Source organism: Chelonia mydas, chromosome 2 (assembly GCF_015237465.2).
Source record: "Chelonia mydas isolate rCheMyd1 chromosome 2, rCheMyd1.pri.v2, whole genome shotgun sequence".
Taxonomy (NCBI): Eukaryota; Metazoa; Chordata; order Testudines; family Cheloniidae; genus Chelonia; species Chelonia mydas.
Genome location: NC_057850.1, coordinates 80,510,691 through 80,535,766, shown reverse-complemented (window position 1 = coordinate 80,535,766; position 25,076 = coordinate 80,510,691). Strand labels below are relative to the sequence as shown.

General features: G+C 40.7%; 1 protein-coding gene across 17 annotated transcripts in view; it reads right to left on the bottom strand.

Moving 5' to 3' along the window:
• Positions 1-25,076, bottom strand: part of ESCO1 (establishment of sister chromatid cohesion N-acetyltransferase 1) — a 67,298-nt gene that overhangs the window by 22,496 nt on the left and 19,726 nt on the right. For 9 of the 17 annotated variants that reach the window (XR_005224358.2, XR_005224356.1, XR_005224357.1 and 6 more), the window contains 2 exons: positions 14,725-14,790; positions 10,024-10,155 (listed from right to left, as the gene is read on the bottom strand). Coding sequence is in view for 9 of the 17 variants with exons in the window: in XM_027819391.3 (XP_027675192.1) it covers positions 10,024-10,155; positions 14,725-14,790 (198 nt within the window). In the remaining 8 variants the exon portion in view is untranslated. Of the gene's footprint in view, positions 1-10,023; positions 10,156-12,453; positions 12,570-14,724; positions 14,791-25,076 lie in introns of all 17 variants that reach the window. The other 8 variants (XR_006288572.1, XM_027819393.3, XM_043539780.1 and 5 more) reach the window with 3 other exon arrangements.

Genomic DNA, 25,076 nt, shown 5'->3' with positions numbered 1-25,076 from the left:
GTATAAACTTAAAAATGCAGTAAGATTCCAAAAATTGTTTGTTTGTGCCATGTAAGAATGGCCATACTGGATCAGACCAAAGGTCCATCCAGCCCAGTATCCTGTCTACCAACAGTGGCCAATACCAGAGGGAGTGAACCTAACAGGTAATGATCAAGTGATCTCTCTCCTGCCATCCATCTCTACCCTCTGACAAACCAGAGGCTAGGGACACCATTCCTTACCCATCTTGGGTAATAGCCATTAATGGACTTAACCTCCATGAATTTATCCAGTTTTCTTTTAAACCCTGTTATAGTCCTACCCTTCACAACCTCCTCCTCCTCCAAGGAGTTCCACAGGCTGACTGTGCGCTGAGTGAAGAACTTCCTTTTATTTGTTTTAAATCTGCTGCCCATTAACTTCATTTAGTGGCCCCTACTTCTTATATTATAGGAACAAGTAAATAACTTCCTTATTCACTTTCTCCACACCACTCTGATTTTATATACCTCTATCATATCTCCCCTTAGTCTCCTCTTCTCCAAGCTGAAAAGCCCTAGCCTCTTTAATCTCTCCTCATATGGGACCCGTTCCAACCCCCTAATCATTTTAGTTGCCCTTTCCTGAACCTTTTCTAATGCCAGTATATCTTTTTAGATTTGAGGGACCTCATCTGTATGCAGTATTCAAGATGTGGGCGTACCATGGATTTATATAAGGTAAGACATTCTCCATCTTACTCTCTATCCCTTTTTCCAATGATTCCGAACATCCCGTTTGCTTTTTTGACTGCCCCTGCACACAGTGTGGACATCTTCAGAGAACTATCAACGATAACTCCAAGATCTTTCTCCTGATTAGTTGTAGCTAAATTAGCCCCTATCATATTGTATGTATAGATTCATAGATATTAAGGTCAAAAGGGACCATTATGATCATCTAGTCTGACCTCCTGCACAACGCAGGCCACAGAATCTCACCCACCCACTCCTGCGAAAAACCTCTCACCTATGTCTGAGCTACTGAAGTCCTCAAATCATGGTTCAAAGACTTCAAGGAGCAGAGAATCCTCCAGCAAGTGACCCGTGCCCCATGCTACAAAGGAAGGCAAAAAACCTCCAGGGCCCCTTCCAATCTGCCCTGGAGGAAAATTCCTTCCCAACCCAAAATGTGGTGATCGTTATGAGCATATGGGCAAGATTCACCAGCCCGATACCCAGGAAAGAATTCTCTGTAGTAACTCAGATCCCACCCCATCTAACATCCCATCACAGGCCGTTGGGCCTATTTACCATGAATATTGTAGTTGGGGTTATTTTTTCCAATGTACATTGCTTTACATTTATCTACATTACATTTCATTTGCCATTTTGTTGCCCAATCACTTAGTTTGGTGAGATCTTTTTGAAGTTTTTCACAGTCTGCTTTGGTCTTAACTATGTTGAGCAGTTTAGTATCATCTGCAAGCTTTGCCACCTCACTGTTTACCCCTTTCTCAAGATCATTTATGAATAAGTTGAATAGGATTGGCCCTAGGACTTACCCTTGGGGAACACCACTAGTTACCCCTCTCCATTCTGAAAATTTACTATTTATTTCTACCCTTTGTTCCCTGTCTTTTAACCAGTTCTCAATCCATGAAAGGATCTTCCCTCTTATCCCATGACAACTTAATTTACCTAAGAGCCTTTGGTGAGGGACCTTGTCAAAGGCTTTCAGGAAATCTAAGTACACTATGTCTACTGGATCCCCCTTGTCCACATGTTTGTTGACCCCCTCAAAGAGCTCTAATAGATTAGCAAGACATGATCTCCCTTTACAGAAGCCATGTTGACTTTTGTGCAACAATTTATGTTCTTCTACGTGTCTGACAATTTTATTCTTTCCTATGGTTTCAAGGAATTTGCCCGGTACTGATGTTAGACTTACCACTCTGTAATTGCCAGGATCACCTCTAGAGCCCTTCTTAAATATTGGCGTTACATTAGCTATCTTCCAGTTATTGGGTACAGTAGCTGATTTAAAGGACAGGTTACAAACCATAGTTAATAGCTCCGCAATTTCACATTTGAGTTCTTTCAGTACTCTTGGGTGAATGCCCTCTGGTCCCTGTGACTTGTTACTGTTAAGTTTCTCAATTAATTCCTAAACCTCCTCTAGTGACACTTCAATCTGTGACAGTTCCTCAGATTTGTCACCTACAGAAGATGGCTCAGGTTTGGGAATCTCCCTAACATCCTCAGCTGTGAAGACTGAAGCAAAGAATTCATTTAGATTCTCTGAGATGACTTTATCATCTTTAAGTGCTCCTTTTGTATCGTGATCATCCAGGGGCCCGACTGGTTGTTTAGCAAGCTTCCTGCTTCTGATGTACTTAAAAAACATTTTGTTATTACCTTTTGAGTTTTTGGCTAGCTGTTCTTCAAACTCCTTCTTGGCTTTTCTTATTACATTTTTACATTTAATTTGGCAGTGTTTATGCTGCTTTCTATTTACCTCACTAGGATTAAACTTCCACTTTTTCAAAGATGCCTTTTTATTTCTCACTGCTTCTTTTACATGGTTGTTAAGCCACGGTGGCTCTTTTTTAGTTCTTTTACTGTGTTTTTTAATTTGGGGTATACATTTACGTTGAGCCTCTACTATGATGTCTTTGTAAAGTGATCATGCACATGATCTTGACTTGTCTACAAAAATAGGTTCCCAAAAAAATTTGCCCTGAAAAGCAGATGATGTACTCAGATTCTTCTTGAAAATATTTAGTTATGGATGAAAGAAGTCACTCGATACTGTTCATTTCTGGTAAGGAACTTCACAAGTTCTTTTCTTGATTATGCCTTTAACAGGAATGTCTTTCTGAAATTAAATTCTAACAGTGAACCTTTGTACGTTGCATCTTTGACAGTTTGTGAAGATGGCAAAGTAACAGGGTCTATTGCTTAGAGTTCAGAACTGAAATAAGGTGACCTGGATTTCTATTTCCAGCTCTGCCACTGCTTGAGTGACCGTGGCCAAGTCACAACTTCTCTTTGCCTTCATACCCTCACCTGTAAAATGAGGTGTTACCTCTTAAGGGATGTTGAGATTTTGATTGTGGAATACTTCATCACCCTTCATCCAAGAATGATAAGTACACAGTATTATCAGAGGTTAAAATAAAATTAAGACATTTTTAGAACAGTAAAAGAAAGGTGATATCAAATAGCATGAGCTATCCTATTTGAAATATCAGCAAGTCTTATTCTCCGCTGAGTGTCTATCCTCATACTCAAGGATTCAGTATGGTTAAGAGAAAACTTAAGTCTGCTGTTTACCTCCATCTTATGAAGATAAATGTTCATTTTTATCTTCAGTACCAATATCCTATTAAATTCCCAAATTCCAAAAGAGGTATTAAAAATGCTTTAAGCCAATAGCCATTAAAAATAGTCTTAAGTCTTGTCCTTGGGGTCTGGTTACCCTAAGAATTATGAGCATGGATTCTAAGATATATTCCCAGCAGTAAACAGTGATTTACACTTACTATTCAGACTAGACGTGATCCAAGACACTTTCTCCCTACACAGTCATGCCTGAGTCATAGTCCTACTGCAACTAGAGATGGACTTCATGTGAAAAAGTATTGTGATCATGTAATTAGAGATGGTATCACAGAGCACTGAATTCAGGTTGTCTGTGCAACTTTAATTCTGCCATCTCCTAACTTCTGAGTGCTTGACTTCGCTACTTTAATAATGTTATTTTAAACACAGAAGAGTGTGTGTGCGTGTGCGCACGCGTGTGTAATTTCCTAGTTTAAGAAAACTCAAAGAAAGAAAGAAAGAAACCAGAAATTCCATCCTGTGGCATATCAACATCTCCACTGATCATTGAGAGAGCCGGAACCTTTAAATTCATCACACAGACCTGTGCCACTTGAGCTAACGGAGTAACTGATAGCAGTAGTATGTTGACATCCTCTATGTTGACAAGCACTGCAAGAGACACTTTACAAGTGGGTTTCACAGATATATATTGACAGCAGAAGAATGGTAAGTCTCTAGAATCCAGAGTTCCAGTCCAGACTCTGTGCTTTAGTGGGAGCAGACTCCTCTATCATCTTAGCTACCCAGTCCCCATTCCAGTCTTGTCTTCCCCCATCCATGGCTCCTTGTGAGGAGAATGGAACTGAGACCTCTATAATTCTAGTCTTCATTCCTCAGACTTCTCATCCCAGTACCCAGCACATCCTAGGTTCACCCCTCCAAACTCCATGCCCAAGACCAAGCCTCCCCCCCTGCACTTGAAGTCTCGGTTTCCTACGTTGCAGCTCCACAGCCAGTCACTTCCCTACTTCCTGCCCACATTTCCCATCCCTACTGCCTCTCAGTGCCCAGTATCCCACCACCACACTTGGTTCCTTGTCCCAGTCTTTGTCCAGACAGTACCAGTTCTCCCCTCCATACCCTGGCTCTGTCACCTCTGTATCCCCTTCCACTGGTTCTCAGTCTCCTCACCTGGCTTCCTGTTCCTGTCTCCCACTCCCAATTCATCATCCCTGTTTCCCTCTCCTCAAAAAAAAAAAAAAAAAAACAACACTCTTTCCCCCCCCCCCAAATCTACTACCTCCGCCTTTCCCACAGCCCAGCTCTTGGCCACTGTGCTTTTGCATCAGGCAGTTTCCTCCTCCACGCTGCCTGGGTCAAGTTGGGGGAGGAGGGAGTATCACTGAGACCACAGGAGAACATGTCTCAGTTCAGGTACCTGGACCCAGAGCCAGCACAGCCTCGAGTAGCCTAGAGCTACAGGGAAAAGACTGCTCAGTGCTTGAACACAAAAACCAGTGCTGACAGACTCCTGAGAATTTAGCTACTAAAATTTAAGGAACCTCATAGTGAGCATGTGTGTGCTGCCATTTTTCAAACGCTTATAACTTGGCAAGTTTGGGCAGATTTTCATGGGGATGGCAAAAAGTACACCCTCACACAAAGGCCACACACTGTGCCAAATTCTGAATCTATATTCAAAGAATAGTGGCACTAGAGCTTTTCGAAGAAAAGGTCATTAGAATTTAGCATGGGCAAAACAACTTATTTTTCCCTAGCCTTGTTCTCAGAAATTGCTGAACCATTTTGGCTGAAGCTCTCCAAAAAATTTTCAGTCTGAGGCAGACACCCAGCCTGGAAAATTTCAGCCCAGTTTGTTAGTTTGGCAAGTTAAAAGCAACTGAAAACAGGGCTTTATAACAACAGGGGCTAGTAGCATTGCCTATAATAATCAGTAATTTTGAACACAATAACTGGAACTTGGATCAATATTATTCTAAAGTTGTGAAGTCTTTGGAGAATACACAAGACTTAAATCTCTTCCTAAAAGTCAAGACGACACAGAGTTGAAAGGAACTAAAAAAAAAAAAGTAAATGTTTGGTTTACCTCATTAAAATGAAAGTTGTGTCAATGACGACAACAAAAAACTTCATATTTGCCTTTTGAAATGAAAGAGTTATATTTAAGACAAAAAGCAAGTATTCTTGTCTTGCATAAAATAACATTTAACCTGGACTTGAAAAATCCATATGCCAGTAGTGAGTAAAAGCCTTCCTTGGGAACTGGAGAGAGAATGCACCTAAAGCCATCAATATTTACAGAATTCAGGGTCTCCTGGAAAAATACTTTCAGCACTTCTGGGTGCAAAAACAATCTTTAAAATATGAACCAAAGCAATGTTAGCTTCTTTACTCTGCAGACAAATGGTACCGCTGTCTCTACTGTTCGGTTTTCTCCAAGTAGTAGCCAAGTGAAATTGGCAAGATACTAATCAGCGTCACAGCTGTTATTCAGAACCTTGAAGGCAGCCATGAAACTGGGAAAAAAAAAAAATATCCCTCTGCTACTACTTGAGAAACTATGAACAGTAGCAATGGAGTTAAGTCACAGGGGAGGATGACCCTTAAATAAAATTAAAAAAAAACAAAAAACAAAAAACCATACACCACACAAAAAATAAAGAGGGACTGACCTACGGAGGATAGATGAACAGACAAACCACCTTTTGCAGCAGTCAAAAGGCCATGAGGCTTAGAGCAGCAAAGACACCTCCTGCCCCAACAATAGGCAGAAAGCGTTAGGGTGGGAAAGCAGAAGCGAGACCTTCTTTCTCCTTCTGTGAGTCGTGCAGCTTTTGGTTCTCCCAATGTATTAGATCCTGGATTCTCAAGAGGTTATCAATCTAACAAATTTTCTAATATCTCACAGTGAGACATCACAGGGTAAAACTTGTGAGTGGTGGTGGAGTGGAAGCAGGTGTCTTGAGATACTGCCCTCCCCATACTGTTAGATGGAAAAATAAAGTTGAGAACCACCATATTAGACAATTAACAGGGGGCTGATACAAAGATGGAGACTGTAAACAGGCATCAGAGACTGGCTTCCAGCACCTTGCCTTTCTTATCAGGGGTGGATTTCTCATCAAGACTATTACGTGGACCTTGTTGTTTGCTTTCCCTCTCCCTTTTTCCAATCTGGCTAGTAGAATTAGCCCTGTAACTAGGAGAAATCTGGTAATTTTGGTCAAATCTTGGCCTAACTCCTTCGGAAGATAGAGGCGAAAAAAAATACATGAGTGAGCGACCAAGTGTGTGCATGTGTGCAGGCACACAGGACAAGCTTCTGGGAGAGAGTGTTTCATCATGGTATTTGCCTCTTCAAATAGGCTTGAGATGGACTAAAATATTTGCTTTGAACATAGTTTAGATTCTTTTCATGAGGACAAGTTTTCATACAAACTAAAGAAAGCATCAGAATGAAAATGGTCTCAGTTAACTGCAAGAAGAGGTTCTATAATAAAATTTTTTAAAAAATCTTTAATCATAAAAAGGAACCAGCCACCACATGGGGAAATAAGAGGACATCTGTGGCCATGTGGTAGGTCATGTGGCCTGTTCTGACCAATTTTAAAGTACTCTTGGGAATTGTACACTGTGTCCTGAATAGGATAGATCTGTCAAAGGAAACTAGATGAACAGCAGCCAGGAAGCAATTTTAGGAGAAGAATCATGTTTCAGAGTTTAGTTGATGATAGCAAGGGGCTTAATTTATTCTCTTATTCATCTGCTGATTGGCCAAAAGTACATGGAAGACAAAATTTTCTTTAAAAAAAAAAAAAGAGACTGTCTACTTTCATGGTCAGGTCATGGTAGCAGCAGGTGCTAGCATGTGAGTTTGCACATTTTTTCTTTCCTATCTGTTTGAGATTTTATTGAGAGAGATGTTCAGTATCATCCCACGGCAGATAGGGAAGGAAGAGAGAAAGTGTAGCTTTACTTCTCTCCCTAACAATCAGCCTGACAAATTTTCTCATGTCTCCCACTGAGTCATCACAGGGTGAAGGATCTGCGCAGTGGAGGAATGGAGGAAGGTGTCTTGAGAAACTACCCTTAAAAGTAAAATCAGGCTCCAACATGAGCAAGGATAACACTGCTAAAGGATCATGTGCAAAATGACTGAAGAACTAATGAAATGACATCACGGTTTTCAAGAGAGTGAAAGATTAGCAATTTAAAGGGGGAAGAGATCTTTAATCAATGTTTAAAACTCTGATTTTGTTACTGCCTATTTAATTTAAATGATTAACTTTTGGAGAAAGTTAGTTTCAATGCCGTCAACTTACATTAACATGCAGCAGTTGACAATATATACCCTGAGTTGTCACTCTCTCCAGAAGTTATCTAGAAAAACTAAGATGAGCAAAAGTTGACTTTTCTGATATTTCTAGAATCAGAAAAGTCAACATTTCAGGCTTTCTTTAGACATCAAAGCAGAATAAAAAAGGCAAAAAGGCCAATTTTGAAAAAAGTCCTTTCAAGACACCTTTATAGATGTTTCTATCACAGCCATCATTATAGTATACTGAATCTACCCAGAACACCAAGCCCATATGAAGCCTGGAAGAGAGGAAATAGAATGGCCAGTAAAATGCAAGTGTGGGTTATAACAACTACAATGAAGAGTATGTATTCATTCAGTTCTAAATTAAATTTCCCATTGTTTGGCCAACTATAGATTTGGTTAAGCATTTTTCAACTAAAAATAAGGGAGGAAATGTCAGACATTCACAAAACTATTTCCCTTGTTTTCAACTCTATTTTATGTTAATGTATTACATAAAATCATCATCCCAGTTTCCATAGTATCTGTTATTCTACATTCATCTTTAGAAATGACTTGAGGAACCACAACCGGAGTCTCTCAGTTTCAGAGAGATAAGAGGTTGTTCTCACTCACTAGGAGGTGCAGGCAAAAATAGCATGCTTGGGTGCAATTTATGTAAAGCTTTTTCACAGCCATAAGCCACCTTTCTAAACACCTTGTCTGCACCTTATTTAAAAATTCTAGCCCTTTTCTTTTCATTTTTTTTTAAATAAACTGTAGCTTTTGAACTTTTTCATTGTAAACTACAAAGTTATTCCAGACTGAAAGGGAGAAGAAACTCCCTTAAAAACCACTTACATGCATACCAGTCTTATCCTAGAGACATCTGTGATAGCAAGGAAAGGAAGGTATATCAGCTGTTCCAACTCTCATAATTCTTAAAGCATTTTAAATTATTTGTTCACTTCCTCAGAAATTCGTACCAAGTCCCCCAATACCACCTGAAGCTATACATCACCAATGCGCTAGCGGCTGTGAATGGCTACAGGACTAGTCTATAAACTGCTGTTCAAAGGATTTAATTTAATCTTTCCTCATTTATTCTTATATCAGTTTCATTCCCACACCTGTTTCCATTTGTCCATAAAAATGCTCTTCCACCAAGGCAATCAAAGCATTTCAAAACCAGATGTGCCTCAGCAGCCTTTGTGCTGTTTGCTACAGTATCTACACTACTACACCAGACAAGACAAAGAATCCTGGGAAACATCCGAGACCCAAAAATTCTTTAAGATGACTAATTGATGGATTTACTATGGACAAATTGGAATAAGTAGGAAAACAGGTATTAGGTTACCTTCTATCACAGTCTCTACCTATCCATCCCCTTCAATTTGCCTAATGCTTTTCAGAAAAAGATTTAAGATGTTTGGGATTCAGTCAGACAACTAAGAAAAGAATGAAACAAGTCCTCAATATTTGGCGATAATTGTTTAAAGTGACTAGATGGTTTCAAAGTATTAGTAATGGATCTTTTTTAGACCACTGATTCAAACTCAGATCAGGATTTAATAGTAGTCTAATTGCTGTTTGGTACCTATATGAAATGAATTGGTGGCCTCAGTTCAATTATCCTGGAGGTCTTATCTACTTGCGTGTAGAGTACTGAAGGTAACATGCGTGATTAAAAAACAAAAAAAGAAAAGAACAAAAAACAGACTTTATAGATTCTGTTCTGGATTTCAGACACTTGAACAAGTTTTGAAAGTAGCTGATTTTACAAAATACTTATCTGAAATTGTACAACACTTCAAGCTTGTGTTTTAAACTTGAGTTGACTCAACCATACCTATTATGCGTAAGTAGAGTATGAAATGTGCAGTTATAATTTTAATTATCCTGTTAAAAATAGTAGTCTATTCTCTAAAGTTTTAATACACTGTAATGCTATGCTCAAAGTTCCAAGATATTCCAACTCTGAATCACTGATATTAATTTAACATAGCCAATATAAAAAAAGTGAATTAGAAGTCATCTGGATGGCATTCTAAAGACAATGATCTCCCCAACTAGTTCTTATGCCAAATGTTTTAGCAATACCAATTATACCAAAAGCTAAATTTAACAAAACTTTAAAAATAGTGATAAATGACTTTATTTTCCCTACAGAACAATACAGAAATACAAGGAAGGGATAAAACTGAACGGGAACGTTGCTATCATGATAATCAATTTTTATAGGTGACTTTTTACCATGAGCGAGGCTCCCTTAACAAAAATAATGTTTACCACAGATGAATTTATCATTTACTGTGATATTTTAAGAGTTTATTAAAAGTAATCTGAATTGCATTTGATGTACAGCAAGGAAAACAAAGCTTATTACTGTTTAAAAAGACGAAGTTCTCTTACCACATATTTTACAGCACTTATGAATTGGTTGTGGAAGAGCAGATGTTGAGTTTCATCCTCTGGATTTGATGCCGTGTAAAGCATTCCACAAATATTACAGGAAATAGCGCCAAATCTTTTCTGTCCTGCATCCTATTTAAAAAAAAATTATATATATTGCTCTATATACAGTTAACAGCAGAAATGTTTCATAGCTAGATATGTAATTCACAAACATAAGCACATGTATATTCTGCCCTGAGGCTAAAAGGAAGTGGGGAAGAAGGAAAAAAAGTAGTATACTAAATATATAATGACCGGAAGTCTACTCTCCAATGGCCAGCACACAAGCAGAGTTACAGCAGAGGCCATAGACTAAAGACACATTAAGACAACTTCTCCCCCCCCCAAAGTATTAATTGTAGCTCTTCTAGGTTAGAGTTAAGACACAGTAGCAGGACCACATGAAGAAACATTGACTGCTCACCTTTTCTTTCAAAAAAAAAAAAAAAAAAAAAAAAAAATTAAGACAATGACCTCTTTACCTACTTTGCTGCCTACAGAGAGTTTAGCTATCATTAAAAATAATAATAAATAATAATAATAATAATTACTCTGTTGTTCCCTATGCTTTAACTCCTGTCTGACCTTAGATAGCGAGCTTCTTGAGCATGGACCATCATGTCCTGAGTGCCTGGAAAGCATCTAGCAAACTGTAGGCACTACCATAAAAAAAAAAAAAAAACCCACCAACACACACCACAACACACAACAAAACGCCTAACGGTTATGGAAATAAGCATTAGAGGAACAGTAGTACACGTTATGTCTTGGCATTGTATTTCAAATTTCTACAGTGATAAATTATCTGGTACTGTGTTTTTCCATTTCCCTTCCTCTTCCCTTCTCCCAAAGTTTTAGGGGTATAAGTCGCATTTTATATATAACAAATCATATGCACCAGTTAAGAATATACCCCTTGCCCAGAAATCTAAAGATTCTTAAGTTTATCATGCTTTGTATTGTCTTGTTTTCCCTAATACTGTAAAAAAGTCCCATATAAAAAGGAACACTCAGTAATTTTGTTCTGACATTTAATCTTATTACTATTTTGTAATCTATTACAAAATTCATTTCGCACACAGACAATTCAGTATTTGTTTTGCAATTTGCTGATTAAAACAAGTATTATTCATTATGAAGAGTACAAAGAACTAGGAATCAACACAATTAATGCCTAACAGGGAATAAGACCTTAAGTACAGGGTCTTTGTTTATTCGAACTAAGTAATTCACATGGACGAAGGCTGTTCCAAAGAACAGATGTATATATTGATAAGGTTGGAAACTTATCTTTGGCTAATATATATAAGTTTTGGTTTAAAAAGAATCAAAACCTGTATTTGGACTTTGTTTAAAGTGTGTATGAGAAAGGTAATGGATTATAAAACACACAAGCTTAAAAATGGAGTTTAGCTAGGTAGACATTACACACAATATGGAATCCAATTACCACAGTATATAGTAAACAATACTACATAAGTAAAAGGGAAAATTTTTGAGGGAAAATTTTTAGTGATGTGTGTGTTAATCTCAAAATATAATATTGCAGGAATATTTACTGTGAATTTAATTTCATCTTTTAAAAAAGCAGATATATTTATAGACTTTTTACACTATATTACTGGGAAGGTCTTTTTGCAGTATGACTGGATTTTTTCAGCCTGTTTCCCACTCCCTCTTCAACTTTGAACAATATTTGGTTTAACTGGTCTGAAGAGAATTAGATCAACTATCAGAGAAATGGTAGTAACTTCAAGCAAATCTACTAGTAAAGTCTGAACTTAAAGAATATAGTTTCTTTTCTAAGGAAAAGACACATCTTAGTATACCCTGTAAGTTACCCACTATAACCATGCTCTATTAATTCTAGTAATTTTTCACAAGTTTCACTCTGTAGCTCACAATACACACAAGAGTACTGGAGAAAGACAATAGGAGAGGGGAAGGAGATAACATGACAAGGTACATCACTGTGCTAGTGAGGTGCATAATAAGATTTTTAAGCCTCTCTTTGAAGGCATATGTGTGGACCATTGTTGAAAGCAGGAAACTGGGACCTGAAGATCCATTGGTCTATCCTCAGCATGGCAGTTCTTACATTCCTATGGCATGTAATAGAGGGGAAAAAGGAAGAATTCTTCAAAGGAAGAAAAGGAAACAAACGCTGCTCCATGTGTTGGCTTTGGGCTGGAGCATCAGGGAGAGACTTGGGTTCCAAGGGTGTGAAAGTTGAGACTGATGCATTTTGTCCCTTATCTCCAGGCCTCCTTTAAAAAGGTTTAGTTCAGAAGAAACTGCCCTTTTGGCCACAGGAGCGTGCTGAATTTCAACTATTTACACACAAGGAAGGAAAAAAGGCAGTTCAGGAGGAAGGATGCATGTGATTACCTTACGACCCCACTTGAACCGAACCTAATTTTTGCTATCTCGAGGATGGAGAACATGTCCCCGATGCTCAGGGTAGGATAGGTGAGGGGGAAGTCTGCTTTGATGCTTGGAGTACACTTCAAAAAGATAAGACATGTACATTTGAAAGTCAGCTAAATATAAAGCAATTCTTATATTTAATGTATAAACAGTACTGCAACAAGCCTTGTGAAACACGAAATCCTATTCAAATGATTGGGAAGTTAAAAATTTATTCAAAAAGTGAATGGTGGTACACTAACAAATTAACACCACAAGGAAGTCACTAAAATATTAATGGCAAAGAAATCCTCAAAGTTGCTAGTATTCTTAATTCATCCTATCTTGCCTGATGCATGTGGTCTTCTATCAGTCTCTATAAGCAAGAACATAATACAGCCCAATTACATTTTACACTAGGACTGAAATACTAGAATGTTGCTGTACCTGGCAGACAATTTTTTAGGATTTCATTGATGTTACTGTATTATATGTATTCAAGTGTGTGGATGGGCATACATATGGAGATGTTAAGTATTTAAAAAGCTACTAGTATATGAATACTAGAGGAATGCATTAACTACTAGAAAGTGCACCAAGCCTTCTTTAAGGCTGCAGAGTGTGGCAAAGGTTTTTATTTTATTTTTCAAAAAAAACATATCCGATGACCTTATACAGCCCATAAAGATATTAGCCTGCCAGCATAACTGAAGTACCGTTCCAAATCCAAGAATTGCAGCAGACCATGCTTCAGACAAAAAATTGCTGTGTGAGACAGTATAGACTCTGCAATACAGAATCAGGATGTGCAGGCTAAAATCAGAAGGAGCAATACAGCAGCAGGAATTAAATCTATTTGAGAGACAATAAATCTGCCAATTATTTTTAACCTATTATTACAAGTTATCACCTAACATTACTACAAATGAAAGAATAGAGCAAAAAAAAAAAATTCCTCCTTTTTTTAAGCATTTGACAGCATGTCGTGAATAGGCCATCATTTCCTATGTATAGTTTTCCTTGGTTGCATGGGTCTCACACAACAGCAGGGGAGGGAACTGCCTATCTGACAATAGCATAGTAATAAGAAAAACAAATTACTATTACTGAAAGTGACAGGAAAAAATTGCTTTCAGTTTATTTACACATTTGAGAGTACCTTGCACATAAAACTCTTTCACTTCTGTTACTCAGCAGTACTTCCTATTCCCATGTACTAGCATGACATTACTCTAATGCAGTGCTCTGAAGGGAATTCACATACCCGCTCTTCCCTCCAAATACGCAGTTTGCCAGTAACAGCCGCAGAGTTGCTACAGTTTCTGGTTTTGGAACAGGATGGTGTCTCCTTTCCCCAGGACAGATTGGCAGAGCTGGTTGGTGAGCATCCACCACTCAACTCCTACACAGAGCTGAGGAGTGACTGAAACCTTGAGACCTGGAAGAAACCGATCCTTTTTTCTCCCAGATCTGTGCATGGACCTTGCGGGCAATACGAGAGTCATCCTGGCACTTTTCAATAGGTTACAGGGAGGAATTTGGATGTTGAGGCATAATACTGACCAATGTTATTGCTGAAACAGCAGGGAAGGAGGCATGTGTCCAGAGCTAAGAAAGATAGGTGAGTGCCTTAACATTGTTTTATTATTCTTAAGATTGCCTAGTCTGCCCCCCTGAAATACACTCAAACATCACCAGAAGAGAAGAAATTCCATTTTAAAAACATTTCAAAAGATTTTTTTTTAAAATTTTCAAAACAAAGGTTTCTGAAATTAGTTTAAAAATTTTACCTGACATTATCCCTTTAACTCATTCCTTAAATTGACAGTGTCCCTTTAGTCTTCTCCAAAAGCCTCTGCTGGGTGAAGTGAAGCATGAGCTGTTGAGACTTAGGAGAGAGCCAGTCACAGGGAGCATGAAGATTAGTTCTCAGCAACCTGATAGAGCAACGTGGTTCAAGACAAAGCCGCAGCAGAAATTGGGTTACCTGATCTAAAGTCATTCTTCTAGGCACCTGCAAACCTACACTGACTTGATGCAAATTGCATTCATACAACTGCAGAGGGGATAAAGACCCTAAGTCAGGCAAACCCCATTTGGAAGAATGTGAGAAGTTTATACTTCTGAAACCCACTGTTTCAGTCCCTTTGTAACTTCAAGACAACCAGCCATCACATTACAACAAGGCTGTCTTCACACCTAGAAAGGCTTTAATAATTCTCTCTAGATATTGGACATATAAAAATGTCTTACCAATTTCTCTTCTCTGAAAAGGTGCATCTCTGCCTGATCCTCCATTTGTGAGTTAAGGAGCTCCACCTGCAAAATAGGCATTTGGTGCCTTTATAGGAGATGGTAGGGGCCCCTTGTCTTAGGCGTAGGGTGAGGCACTTCCCCTCTTGATTACCCTTGGTATGGCTGCTCCAGACAGATAGAGCAATACTTTGCTCAGAGAGCAAAAACAGCCAGAAAACATGCAGGCTGTAAGGAACGGGGAGAAAAATGGAGAAAAGCAGGAAGGTGGTCCAGAGAAGAAAATATTTCTTCTTTGGCTCTTCACAAAGAATTTAAAAAAAAAAAACAAAAAAACAAAAAACACAATACCAAAACTTTTGCCCTCTGACTGAAGCAGTAACAATTTATGAAATTTGGAGTCATGTTTTCCCAATCATTTTGCTAAATTCCACAGAATAAAATTCTTCTTTTAAAATCTGTACATCTCCTTTTTGATTGGGTCATGTCTTGACAAGTAGGAAAGCCTGCCCACCAACTTCCTCCCAGAAGCTTCTGCAGCTTCAGGCAATACATATGGCAGCTCAACATGTCCTTTTTAAAGTAAAAAATAAAAAAAGTAATCTTTTTCTAGAAGTTTACTTCTAAGAATTAAAAAAAAAAAAAAAAAAAGTAAAAATATGGGGCCATTTCCTATTATGAAATGCTGATTTCATTGGTCATTATAAACAGTAGCAATAAACATGTAAAATAAAAAAGGTGCTAAGTCTAAGTTTGAACATTATGCTGCATGGATAATATTTACAGTATTGATTTTTTCTTGTCAAAGATTGATACTGTAAACGATAGGAATATAAACTTGATGGAGCATGAAGGTTTATAATGTAACGTAAGAGCCAGTAATTAAAATTGACCAGTAACTGTTTTTTTTAGTTTTATACTTCACTGCTTCAAGCCCATTGGTTTTTAATCAACTTCATTATGGATAGCATCTTCACTTTCATCAATTAAACCTGTGAATTTTTTGAGGCCAAAGCATTTCACCTCTCTCATGAAGTGCCTATGTCACAAAACAGTTAAATGGGAAATTATAAGGAAGTGTAATGAAAAAATAAGAAGGAAAATGAAACATATTTTAGTGTATAAACTTGAATAGTTTGCACTTTGCTACTATGAACAGTGATGTTGAAATGCCAGTACTGATCCTGGGGGACCCAGCCTACCCCTTGCTCCTCTGGCTCATGAAGACGTACACTGGCCACTCAACAGCACAAAGGGAAGATTCAATTACCGGTGGCTCAGCAGATGCAGGATGACAACTGAATGTTCTTTTGGTAGATTGAAGGGGTGCTGGCATTGTTTACTCACAAGTCTGGATCTCAGTAAGAAAAATATCCAAATGGTTCTAGCCACCTGCTGTGTCCATCTGTGAAGCAAAGGGGGAAAAGTTTCCCCTGGAGTGGACAGCACAGGTGTTGCAGCTTTTGGCTGAGTTTCAACAGTCAGACACCGGAGCTATCAGAAGAGCTTAATGTGGAGCTATATGGAGGTTTTGAAAGAGCACTTTAACAGCAAGCCACAGTAATGCACTGTGATGTGTTCTATCTGGCCCTGCAGTCTGGGGGCTGTTAGGAATTGCGTGGTGCACATCGATGAATGTGACACAGATGCCTACTAGTTTTGTGGTGCTTGCTGTACATTTATGATTATTACACTGTTTATCACTGATCTTATGAGTTGTGTCAAAGCATACAATCATGAGAAGGTGGGTGCTTTCAGTATCACCAGCCATTCTGCAGCATTTTCTGGGAACTAATGATGAATTATTTTCCAAACAAAGAGTAACAAAAACACTTCCAAAAAATTCTGTGCAAGTTAAAAGCAAATACATTAAAACCATAAGAAGTTTATGGAACAGAGCTTAATGAAGGGGAACATTCATGTCCATTTTAGCAATATAAACATCAACTGTGCCTCTCACAGGTCAGCGTATGTGAAGCTGTGGTTGTCCTTAATGGCCCCCGGTGGGGAGTGGTAGAATTATTGATGTGGCCCCTGATGCCACATGGAACGTAGAGAGGGCAGGTAGGCAGGTGCTACACTGCATTTCTCCACAGACTGCAAAAGGAAGCAACCCCAGGATTGTTGAACCTATAGATCCGCAAGAGCGTGCTGCATCTGTGTTTGCGGCCCAAAAAGCCCCATTAAATCTTTGTGCATCTCCCTGGGACTTCTGGGCCTGGCGCCTGTCTGGTCTCTCCTTCTCTATAGGCCAGGGGTCTCAAACATGCGGCCCGTGGAGTTCTTTGTTGCAGCCCGCCAAGCTCCCCGCTATCCCCCCGCCCCGAGTTACTTCCTGTGGCCGCTATGCTCCCCTCACCCCGGCCCCTCCCCGCTCCTCTGCCTACCTGCAGGTGCTTCCCACCACCGAATTGTTTGGCGGTGCTTAGCACTTTCCGGGGGAGAGGGGAGGAGCGGGAAGCCGTGCACTCAGGGGAGGCGGGGGAGAAGAGGCGGGGATTTGTGGAAGGGGGTGGAATGAGGGCGGGGCTTAAACAGAAGTAATTCTAAAACTAAGTGAGGGTTTTGTCCTTTGAGTGAGGTGCATTACTGAGTGTATATATTTTATTAAAACCGCTCGGAAATAACTTAGTCGAAAAAAAGAACACTCATGGAAGAAAAGAGTTTTCCAAGACAAATGGGAGAATTTATATTTTTTCCACAGAGGTAAAAGATAAAATTCAATGCCTTATTTGTCAGCAAATGATTGCTATTCCCAAGGGAGTATAACGTGCATCGGCACTACGACACAATGCACCATGAAAAATATGATGCATTCACTGGAAAAATCCAAGAGGAAAAAGTTCGGCAACTTAAAGCAGCATTTGCCAAGCAAAGAAATTTCTTTTTGGAGATTAACAAGTCTAGTGAAGATTCAATAAGAGCAAGTTTTGTGATACGCGAAATGATAGCTAAATCATTGTAACCTTTTACAGAAGGCCTATTCGTAAAAGAATGTCTTGCGAAGGCCAGCGAAATTTTATGTCCTGATAGGAAGAAAGTTTTTGAAGGCATAAGGTTGTCTGCCAGTACAGTTGCCTGCAGGATAACTGATTTAGCAGATAATGTGCAAAAACAATTGATTCAAATGGCAAAAAAGACTTTGAAGCATTTTCAATTGCTCTTGATGAGAGTACAGATGTATCAGATACCGTGCGGTGTTCATTAGAGGTGTGGATTGCAATTGGGATATAACTGAAGAATTGCTAGACTTAATGCCACTGAAGGGTACCACAATGGGACGTGACATATTTCAAGGACTGGAAGCGTGCATTGAAAGAGCTGTGCTGCCATGGAACAAACTCGTATCTTTGGCTATGGACGGTGCGCCATCTAGGTGCTCTGAAAACATTGGTGTGGTTGGATTACTGAAGACCAAAACTGAACAGCCTCAATATACCAGGAATTAGCTTCACCAGTATACATTGCATTTTGCACCAAGAAGCCCTGCGTAGTGAAAGTCTACAAATGAAGGAAGTTATGGATGTAGTTGTTAAAACCATTAATTTTATACATGCACGAGGGCTGAATCAGACAGTTCACTTCTTTTCTAGCAAGTATGGACAGCGAATATGGGGCACTTCTGTATCACACTCAAGTTAGATGGCTGAGTCGTGGAAATGTTTTGAAGTGTTCTTTTACACTTAGAGAGGAGATGGATTCCTTCATGAAAATGAAAAACAAAGAGGTTCCACAGCTTGCTGATTCCACTTTTATCTGCAACCTTACTTTTCTAACAGATGTAACTTATCACCTGAATGCACAGAACTTGAAGCTTCAGGGTAGAAAACAGGTGATAACACAGACATATATCAGTGTTAAGTCATTCAAAGTCAAAGTCTCAATTCCTTAGGAAAAGTTGAACCCAAATCCTTGGAAGAATATGCAGATATCATTTCTAGCTTACACAAACAGTTTGATGTGCAGTTTAAAGATTTCAAGACACTTGAACCACATTTTCAACTTTTTTCCACAGCAAAGGGTGTGGAAATGGATAATGTTGCAGAGGAAATGCAGATGGAGTTAGTGGAGCTTCAGTGTGATACCATTTTGAAGCAGAAGTATACAGATGTTGGAATTCCAGAATTCTACCAGTTTCTTTCACAAGAAAAATTTCCCATGTTATTCTCTGCTTCTGCAAGGATAATGGCAATGTTTGGAAGTAAATATATCATATGTATGAACAGTTTTTCCTGTTCCATGAAGATTAACAAATCTGTGTTAAGGTCAAGGCTCACTGATGAATATTTGAAAGCAACACTGAGATTGGTTTCGTCTCAGTCCTATCAAACCTAATATTGACGCAAAACGCTGCCAGCTAAGTGGCCAAAAATGAAATGACTGTCAAAATTAGCACTGACTTTTTGGATTACAGTTTTTAAAGAGTTAATAAATTGACTTTTAATAGCATGCTATATTACTCTTTTTTTTCCCATTTTTGACTATACTTTTGTATCGTTGTATGAAAAGGTTTCAGTGATTCAGCCCTCGGGCCAATGTACGAATCCTCATGTGGCCCTCATGGTGATTTGAGTTTGAGATCCCTGCTACAGACAGTCTGCCATACTCATCCTCCAGGCCCTCTGTTCATGATCTGATACAGCACTGGCTTGCATGATCTTGCTGAACACGTCATCCCAAATTCTCTCTCTCTTCCTTATCTGGCTCAAGCATTATGCACGTGTGGAGGAGGAACCTCTCAAGGCTGCAATGGCAGCAGCTACAGACAAAACAGAGGTACCATTGTCAGTATACTCACAATGGAAAGCAAAGTTAAAATTCAGAACTCCCTTCCCTTGCTCCCCGAAAGTTTTAAGCAATACATGCTTACTGACACTTTTGGTTCAGAGTGCTTGTGCACAATACCATTCTCAGCTCCAGCCATGGTGTGTATGGCCTGCCAAGGGTGAGGGAAATGAAGAAGGGATTGCTCAGTTGCATGAAACTATGTGTGATGGGCAATGGCACTGAAAATTGGCACCATTTTGCACAGGCAGTGGTGATTCCAGCGGATCTCTCACTCCTGAGGGTAACACAAAGGCACAAAGAGCACAGCTGCTGTTGGCAACCCGAAGCCACCTGGGGCTGTCCACCGCTAGCTTGTTTACTGCAATGGAGACTTCCAAGATTGTTGCCGACTGGTGTGGGAAACTATCCTACCATGAAGTAAGAAATAAGGCTGCCATCCCTAAAAAACTTTGGGAGAGGATTGCTGAGCACCTCCAGGAAAATTTCATTGAGAGCTCTCAAGAGGATTCAAGGGACATCTCTGTGAATATAAACAAACTGCTCTGCGCAGTCCCCCTACCTAACTCTACAGGGGAATGAAAAGCATATAAACTCTACTTTTCTTTGTTGTACCAATACTTCTTCTAGTACAAGTAAATTAATGAAAATCAATAGTTGTGTCCTGTTAAGCTAGGAGCACCATAACTGTAATGGAAAATAAATGGACACACTTACCCAAGGTTCTTTCCTCTGCATTGGGCTTGCACGTGCTCAACTGCTGAAATTGACTGAGCTGTGCTGGAGTCCCAAAAAGCTCATGGCATAGCTGGACCCCTCAGTTGCATGTCCTCCATTCTCCTCCACCTTCCCCTCGTCCTTGCTGTTCATGCCCGGGGCCTGTGCCTCAGGCTCCTTGGAGATATCCACGGTGGTGGTGGGGTCTCCACCACGTATGGCATGCAGCTCTTTGTAAAAAGTGGCAGGTCTGCAGCTCGGCATCAGATTAATTGTTTGCCTCCCGGGCCTTCTGCTATGCCTGCCACAGTTCCTTCGCTTTCACACAGTGCTGCTGCTGATCCCTGTTGTACCTCTTCTCCTGAATCACCTGTGAAATCTGCAGATGTCCACATTTTTATGGCTGATCTATAGCTGTGCTTTCACAGCCTCTTCTCCGCACAGGCCCAGGAAATCCAATATCTCCTGTCTACTCCAAGCTGCAGTTCATCTGGAGCATGCAGCCAACATGGCCAGCTAGGCAGTTGCACACAATAATGGAGAGCTGCTAGGTGTTCTCACCAAGTTGGACAATCAGGAAATGGCATTTCAAAAATTTGCAGGACTTGGGGCATGGGGTCAGTGAGCCTTCTGGTCTCCAAGACCCCAGGACAGGAGTTCACAACTGTGACCTGAGCAGTCATTGTCAGGCATTGTGGGATAGCTGCTGGAGGACTGTTAGAGTTGACACAGGTAGCACAGTATCTACGTTTGCGCTGCGTCAACCTCAAACACATCGACCATGGCTCAGTGCTGCTTGGGGAGGTGGTGTTACTATGTTGGCATTGAGGAGAGTTTACATTGGTGGGAGACAAATTTAAGTATAGATACATGCACAACTAGGTTGATGCACAGACTGGCTTGTGTAGACCAGGCCTGAGCTAAAAATGGGACAGACAGTTAAGCATAAGGGGTAACATGTTATAGGAGATAATTTGAAATGGGGTGGATAATACGGGTTAGATTGTTATGTAAAAGGAGTTTGAAGTGGGCCATTACGGGTTAGCAGGCAGGTGCGTTACAGATGGTTGTAATGAGCCATGAAACCAGTGTCCCTGTTGAATCCATGTTTTTTTAGTGTCTAGCAGCATTATTTACAATTTCTTTCCCCAGGCCTGAAAAACCACCCTGTGTATTTCAGCAGCTTGTACCTTCCACCAATGGAAGTTGGTCCATTAAAAGATATTACCTCACCTACCTCGTCTCTCTGATAAAAGTTAGGAGACATTTTAAAATTAAGGTGAATTATCCAATTTATCACTACCTTGTCATCCTCTATGTCCTGCACATCACTGAGAACAGTGTTTGCTGTGAAATGCTATTTTGTAAATTCAGAATACAGGTTAAAAAATAAAACTGCATTTTTTTTTAATTAGTGATACTCAGAATAAATAGTCTCTCTCTCCCCTTGAAGAGATGTCAGTATAAAAATCTTAAAAAGCAAATTTCCTTATGTCACAAAAACACCTAATTTTAATAAAATTGAAGACTAAACTGCATAGGGAGCTTTTTTTAAAATGTTGCAGTCCTGTCAACATGGAAAAAGAATTAACTGGACATCAATTTCATTTTCAGGTTCTCATGCACTTGCATTTAGAATGGCCATAGCGTGTCAGACCAATGGTCCATCTAGCCCAGTATCCTATCTTCCAGATGCTTCAGAGGAAACATACAGAACAGGCAATCATGCAGTGATCTATCCTGTGTCATCCACTCCCAGCTTCTGGCAATCAGATGCTAGGGATACTCAGAGCATGGGGTTCCATCCATGACCATCTTGGCTAATAACCACTGATGGACTTATCCTTCATGAACTTACCTAATTCTTTTTTTGAACTCCATTAAAAATCTAGGATGCAAATACAGCAAGGGAGTATTTGTTTAAAACTTTCTAAGGCAGGGGATGGAACATTTCTACTCATCTTAAATTTAACAAAAAAAACCACAAACTTAATTTTGCATAAATGTGGGAGCTCATTTAACCAGCAACATGTCCACTGAATATGTAAGATTTTAGAAGTTATTTTAGGTCTGTCTTCCTATATCATAGTTCATAATATCTCAGACTGGATTGTTATATTAGTCTGAGCACAACAATAATCAGGGACTTAAATTCTAACCCAATCTTTGACAGACTATACAACCTTGAGTAAGTCACTGAATCTTGCTACCTCACTTTCCATGGTCTGTAAAACAGAGATCATACTGCCCTGAAAGTTGCTACAAGGATTTAATGTTTGTAAGTGGCTGTGGCAAGATGGCCGATGTTAGTATGGTGGATCCTGCACTTTTCTTGGCAGGGGTGCTAAGACGCCACCCCTTACCCCTGCTTTTGGGCTGCCGAGGTCTCCGCTAGTGGCCCGGGAAGGTGGTAGAGGAGGGACACAGGGGAGCAGTCTGGGTTTGCTCCTCGCTTTGAGGCCTAGCACCTCTCAACCCCTGCGGGTTCTTACCCTCTTCATCCTTGGTGGGAGGGAGTATCCCTTACTTCGGTTCTCTGGTCTTTCAAATCTTACAACACACCTCCAAGCTCCAGTCCTCTCTCCTTCCTCCTCCTCCCCCCCGACTGCCTGAAGCAGGGGGGTTTATTAGATTCCTAACAGGGCCTTGATTGACTACAGGTGCTCCAATTAACTTGTAGCAACCCTCCCTAGTCTACAGGGAACCAAGCCTTACTTACCCTAGGGCTTATATATTTCCCCTCTACCACTGCTCCCTGGCCCTCCTGTACCGCATATTCCCCCCCCCCGCCCCCCCGACACCACGGGGTTGGGCTACTTGAGACAAGAGACAGTGTTGTCGTGACAGGCTGTCCACGTTGCCATGTTGGCTTCCAGCTCTATGCTGTATCCAGAAGTGGAAAGTTTGTCGAGATAGAAGCCATCTAGTCACTCATGCGTTCCTCTCCTTGTTTGTGCGCATCCATTGGAGTGGGGTGTGGTCTGTCACAAGGGTGAACCGCCGCCCAAGCAGATAGTATCATAGAATTTCTGTGGTCCATTTAACCGCTAGGCATTCCTTTTCTACTACGGCGTACCATTGCTCCCTGGGCAGGAGCTTTCAGCGAAGGTAAAGGATTGAGTGCTCCTCATCCCCCGCCATCTGTGAAAGGATGGCCCCTAGTCATCTGTTTGTAGGATGAATTCCTTTTTGAAATCTGGGGCTATGAGCACTGGATGGCTGCAAAGGGCTGTCCTTAGGTCTGTGAAAGCTTCTTCTGCTGCTTCAGTCCACTTAACTATCTCCGGGCTCCGAGTTCTTATCAGGTCCGTCAGAGGCGCTGCCTTTGTGGCGAAGTGAGGGATGAACCAGCAATAGTATCCCACTATCCCTAAGAATGTGCCGACTTGCTTCTTGTGGATCAGGCAGGGCCATTCCTGTATTGCCTTCACTTTGTTTCACTGGGGCTTCACCAGGCCCCTTCCGAATACATACCCGAGGTATCTGGCCTTGGCTAAAGCTATTGCACATTTGGGTTAGCAGTGATGCCAGCCTGTCTAAGAGCATCTAGTACCGCTTCCACTCTCCCCAGGTGCGTCTCCCAGTCAGGGCTATGGATTACCACATCTAAATAGGCAGCAGCATACTTGGTATGGGGTCGAAGTAATCTGTCCATCAATTGTTAAAACGTCGCGGGGGCCCCATGGAGCCCCAAAGAGAGGACGGTATATTGGAAAAGGACGTCGGGAGTAGAGAAAGCGGTTTGTTTCCTTGGCGTCCTCAGCCAGGGGGATCTGCCAGTAACCTTTTGTCAAGTCCAAGGTGGTCAATTATCAGGCCTTGCCTAACTGATCCACCAGCTCATCAATACGTGGTATTGGGTAGGCATCGAATTGAGAGACCTTATTTAACTTTCGGAAGTCATTACAAAATCTCAGGCTGCCATCAAGCTTGGGGACCAAGACAATAGGGCTGGACCACTAGCTGTGTGATTCCTCAATCACCCCAAGTTCCAGCATCTTCCTTACTTCTGTTCTAATTTCTTCTCTTTTTGCCTCTGGTATGTGATATGGTTTTATCGTCACCCTTGCTCCGGGACAGGTGACGATGTGGTGTTGGATCAGTGTCGTATGGCCTGGTTGTATGGAGAATGTGTCTGGGTTCCGCTGGATCATATCGACAACCTCTGCTCATTGTTCTGGGGGCTAATTTGGGGGATATCCTTACCTGCCCTTGCGGGCCATCTGCCTGGGATGGAGCCGGCAGGACAGCCAGGCACATCTCCCGATCAAGCCAGGGTTTCAGTAAGTTGACGTGGTATATCTGCTCTGGCCTTCGGCGGTCTGGCTGCTTCACCTTATAATTCACCTTCCCAACAGCTTGCATGATCTCATAGGGTCCATACCAACTGGCCAGGAGCTTACTTTCTGTTGTTGGTACCAGAACCAGCCCCTGTTCTCCTGGTTGAAATTTCCATGTTTTTGCCCAACGATTGTAGTAGGTTTGTTGGGCCTCTTGTCCTTTCTCCAAATGCTCTCGTACTATGGGGGTCACTTGAGCTATTCGTTCTCTCATCTAGGCTACATGTGCAAAGACGTTCTTCCACGGGTTGGGTTGTTCCTCTCATTCCTCTTTCGCCATGTCTAATATGCCACACGGGTGGCATCCATATAGTAGCTCGAAGGGGGAGAATCCAGTAGATACTTGGGGAAGTTCTCATATTGCAAACATCAGGTATGGGAGGAGGGTATCCCAGTCTTTTCGACTTTGGCCCACCACCTTTCGGATCATGCTCTTGAGAGTTTGGTTAAATTGCTCAACCAGACCATCTGTTTGGGGATGGCAGACTGAGGTCCGCAAGGCTCGAATGC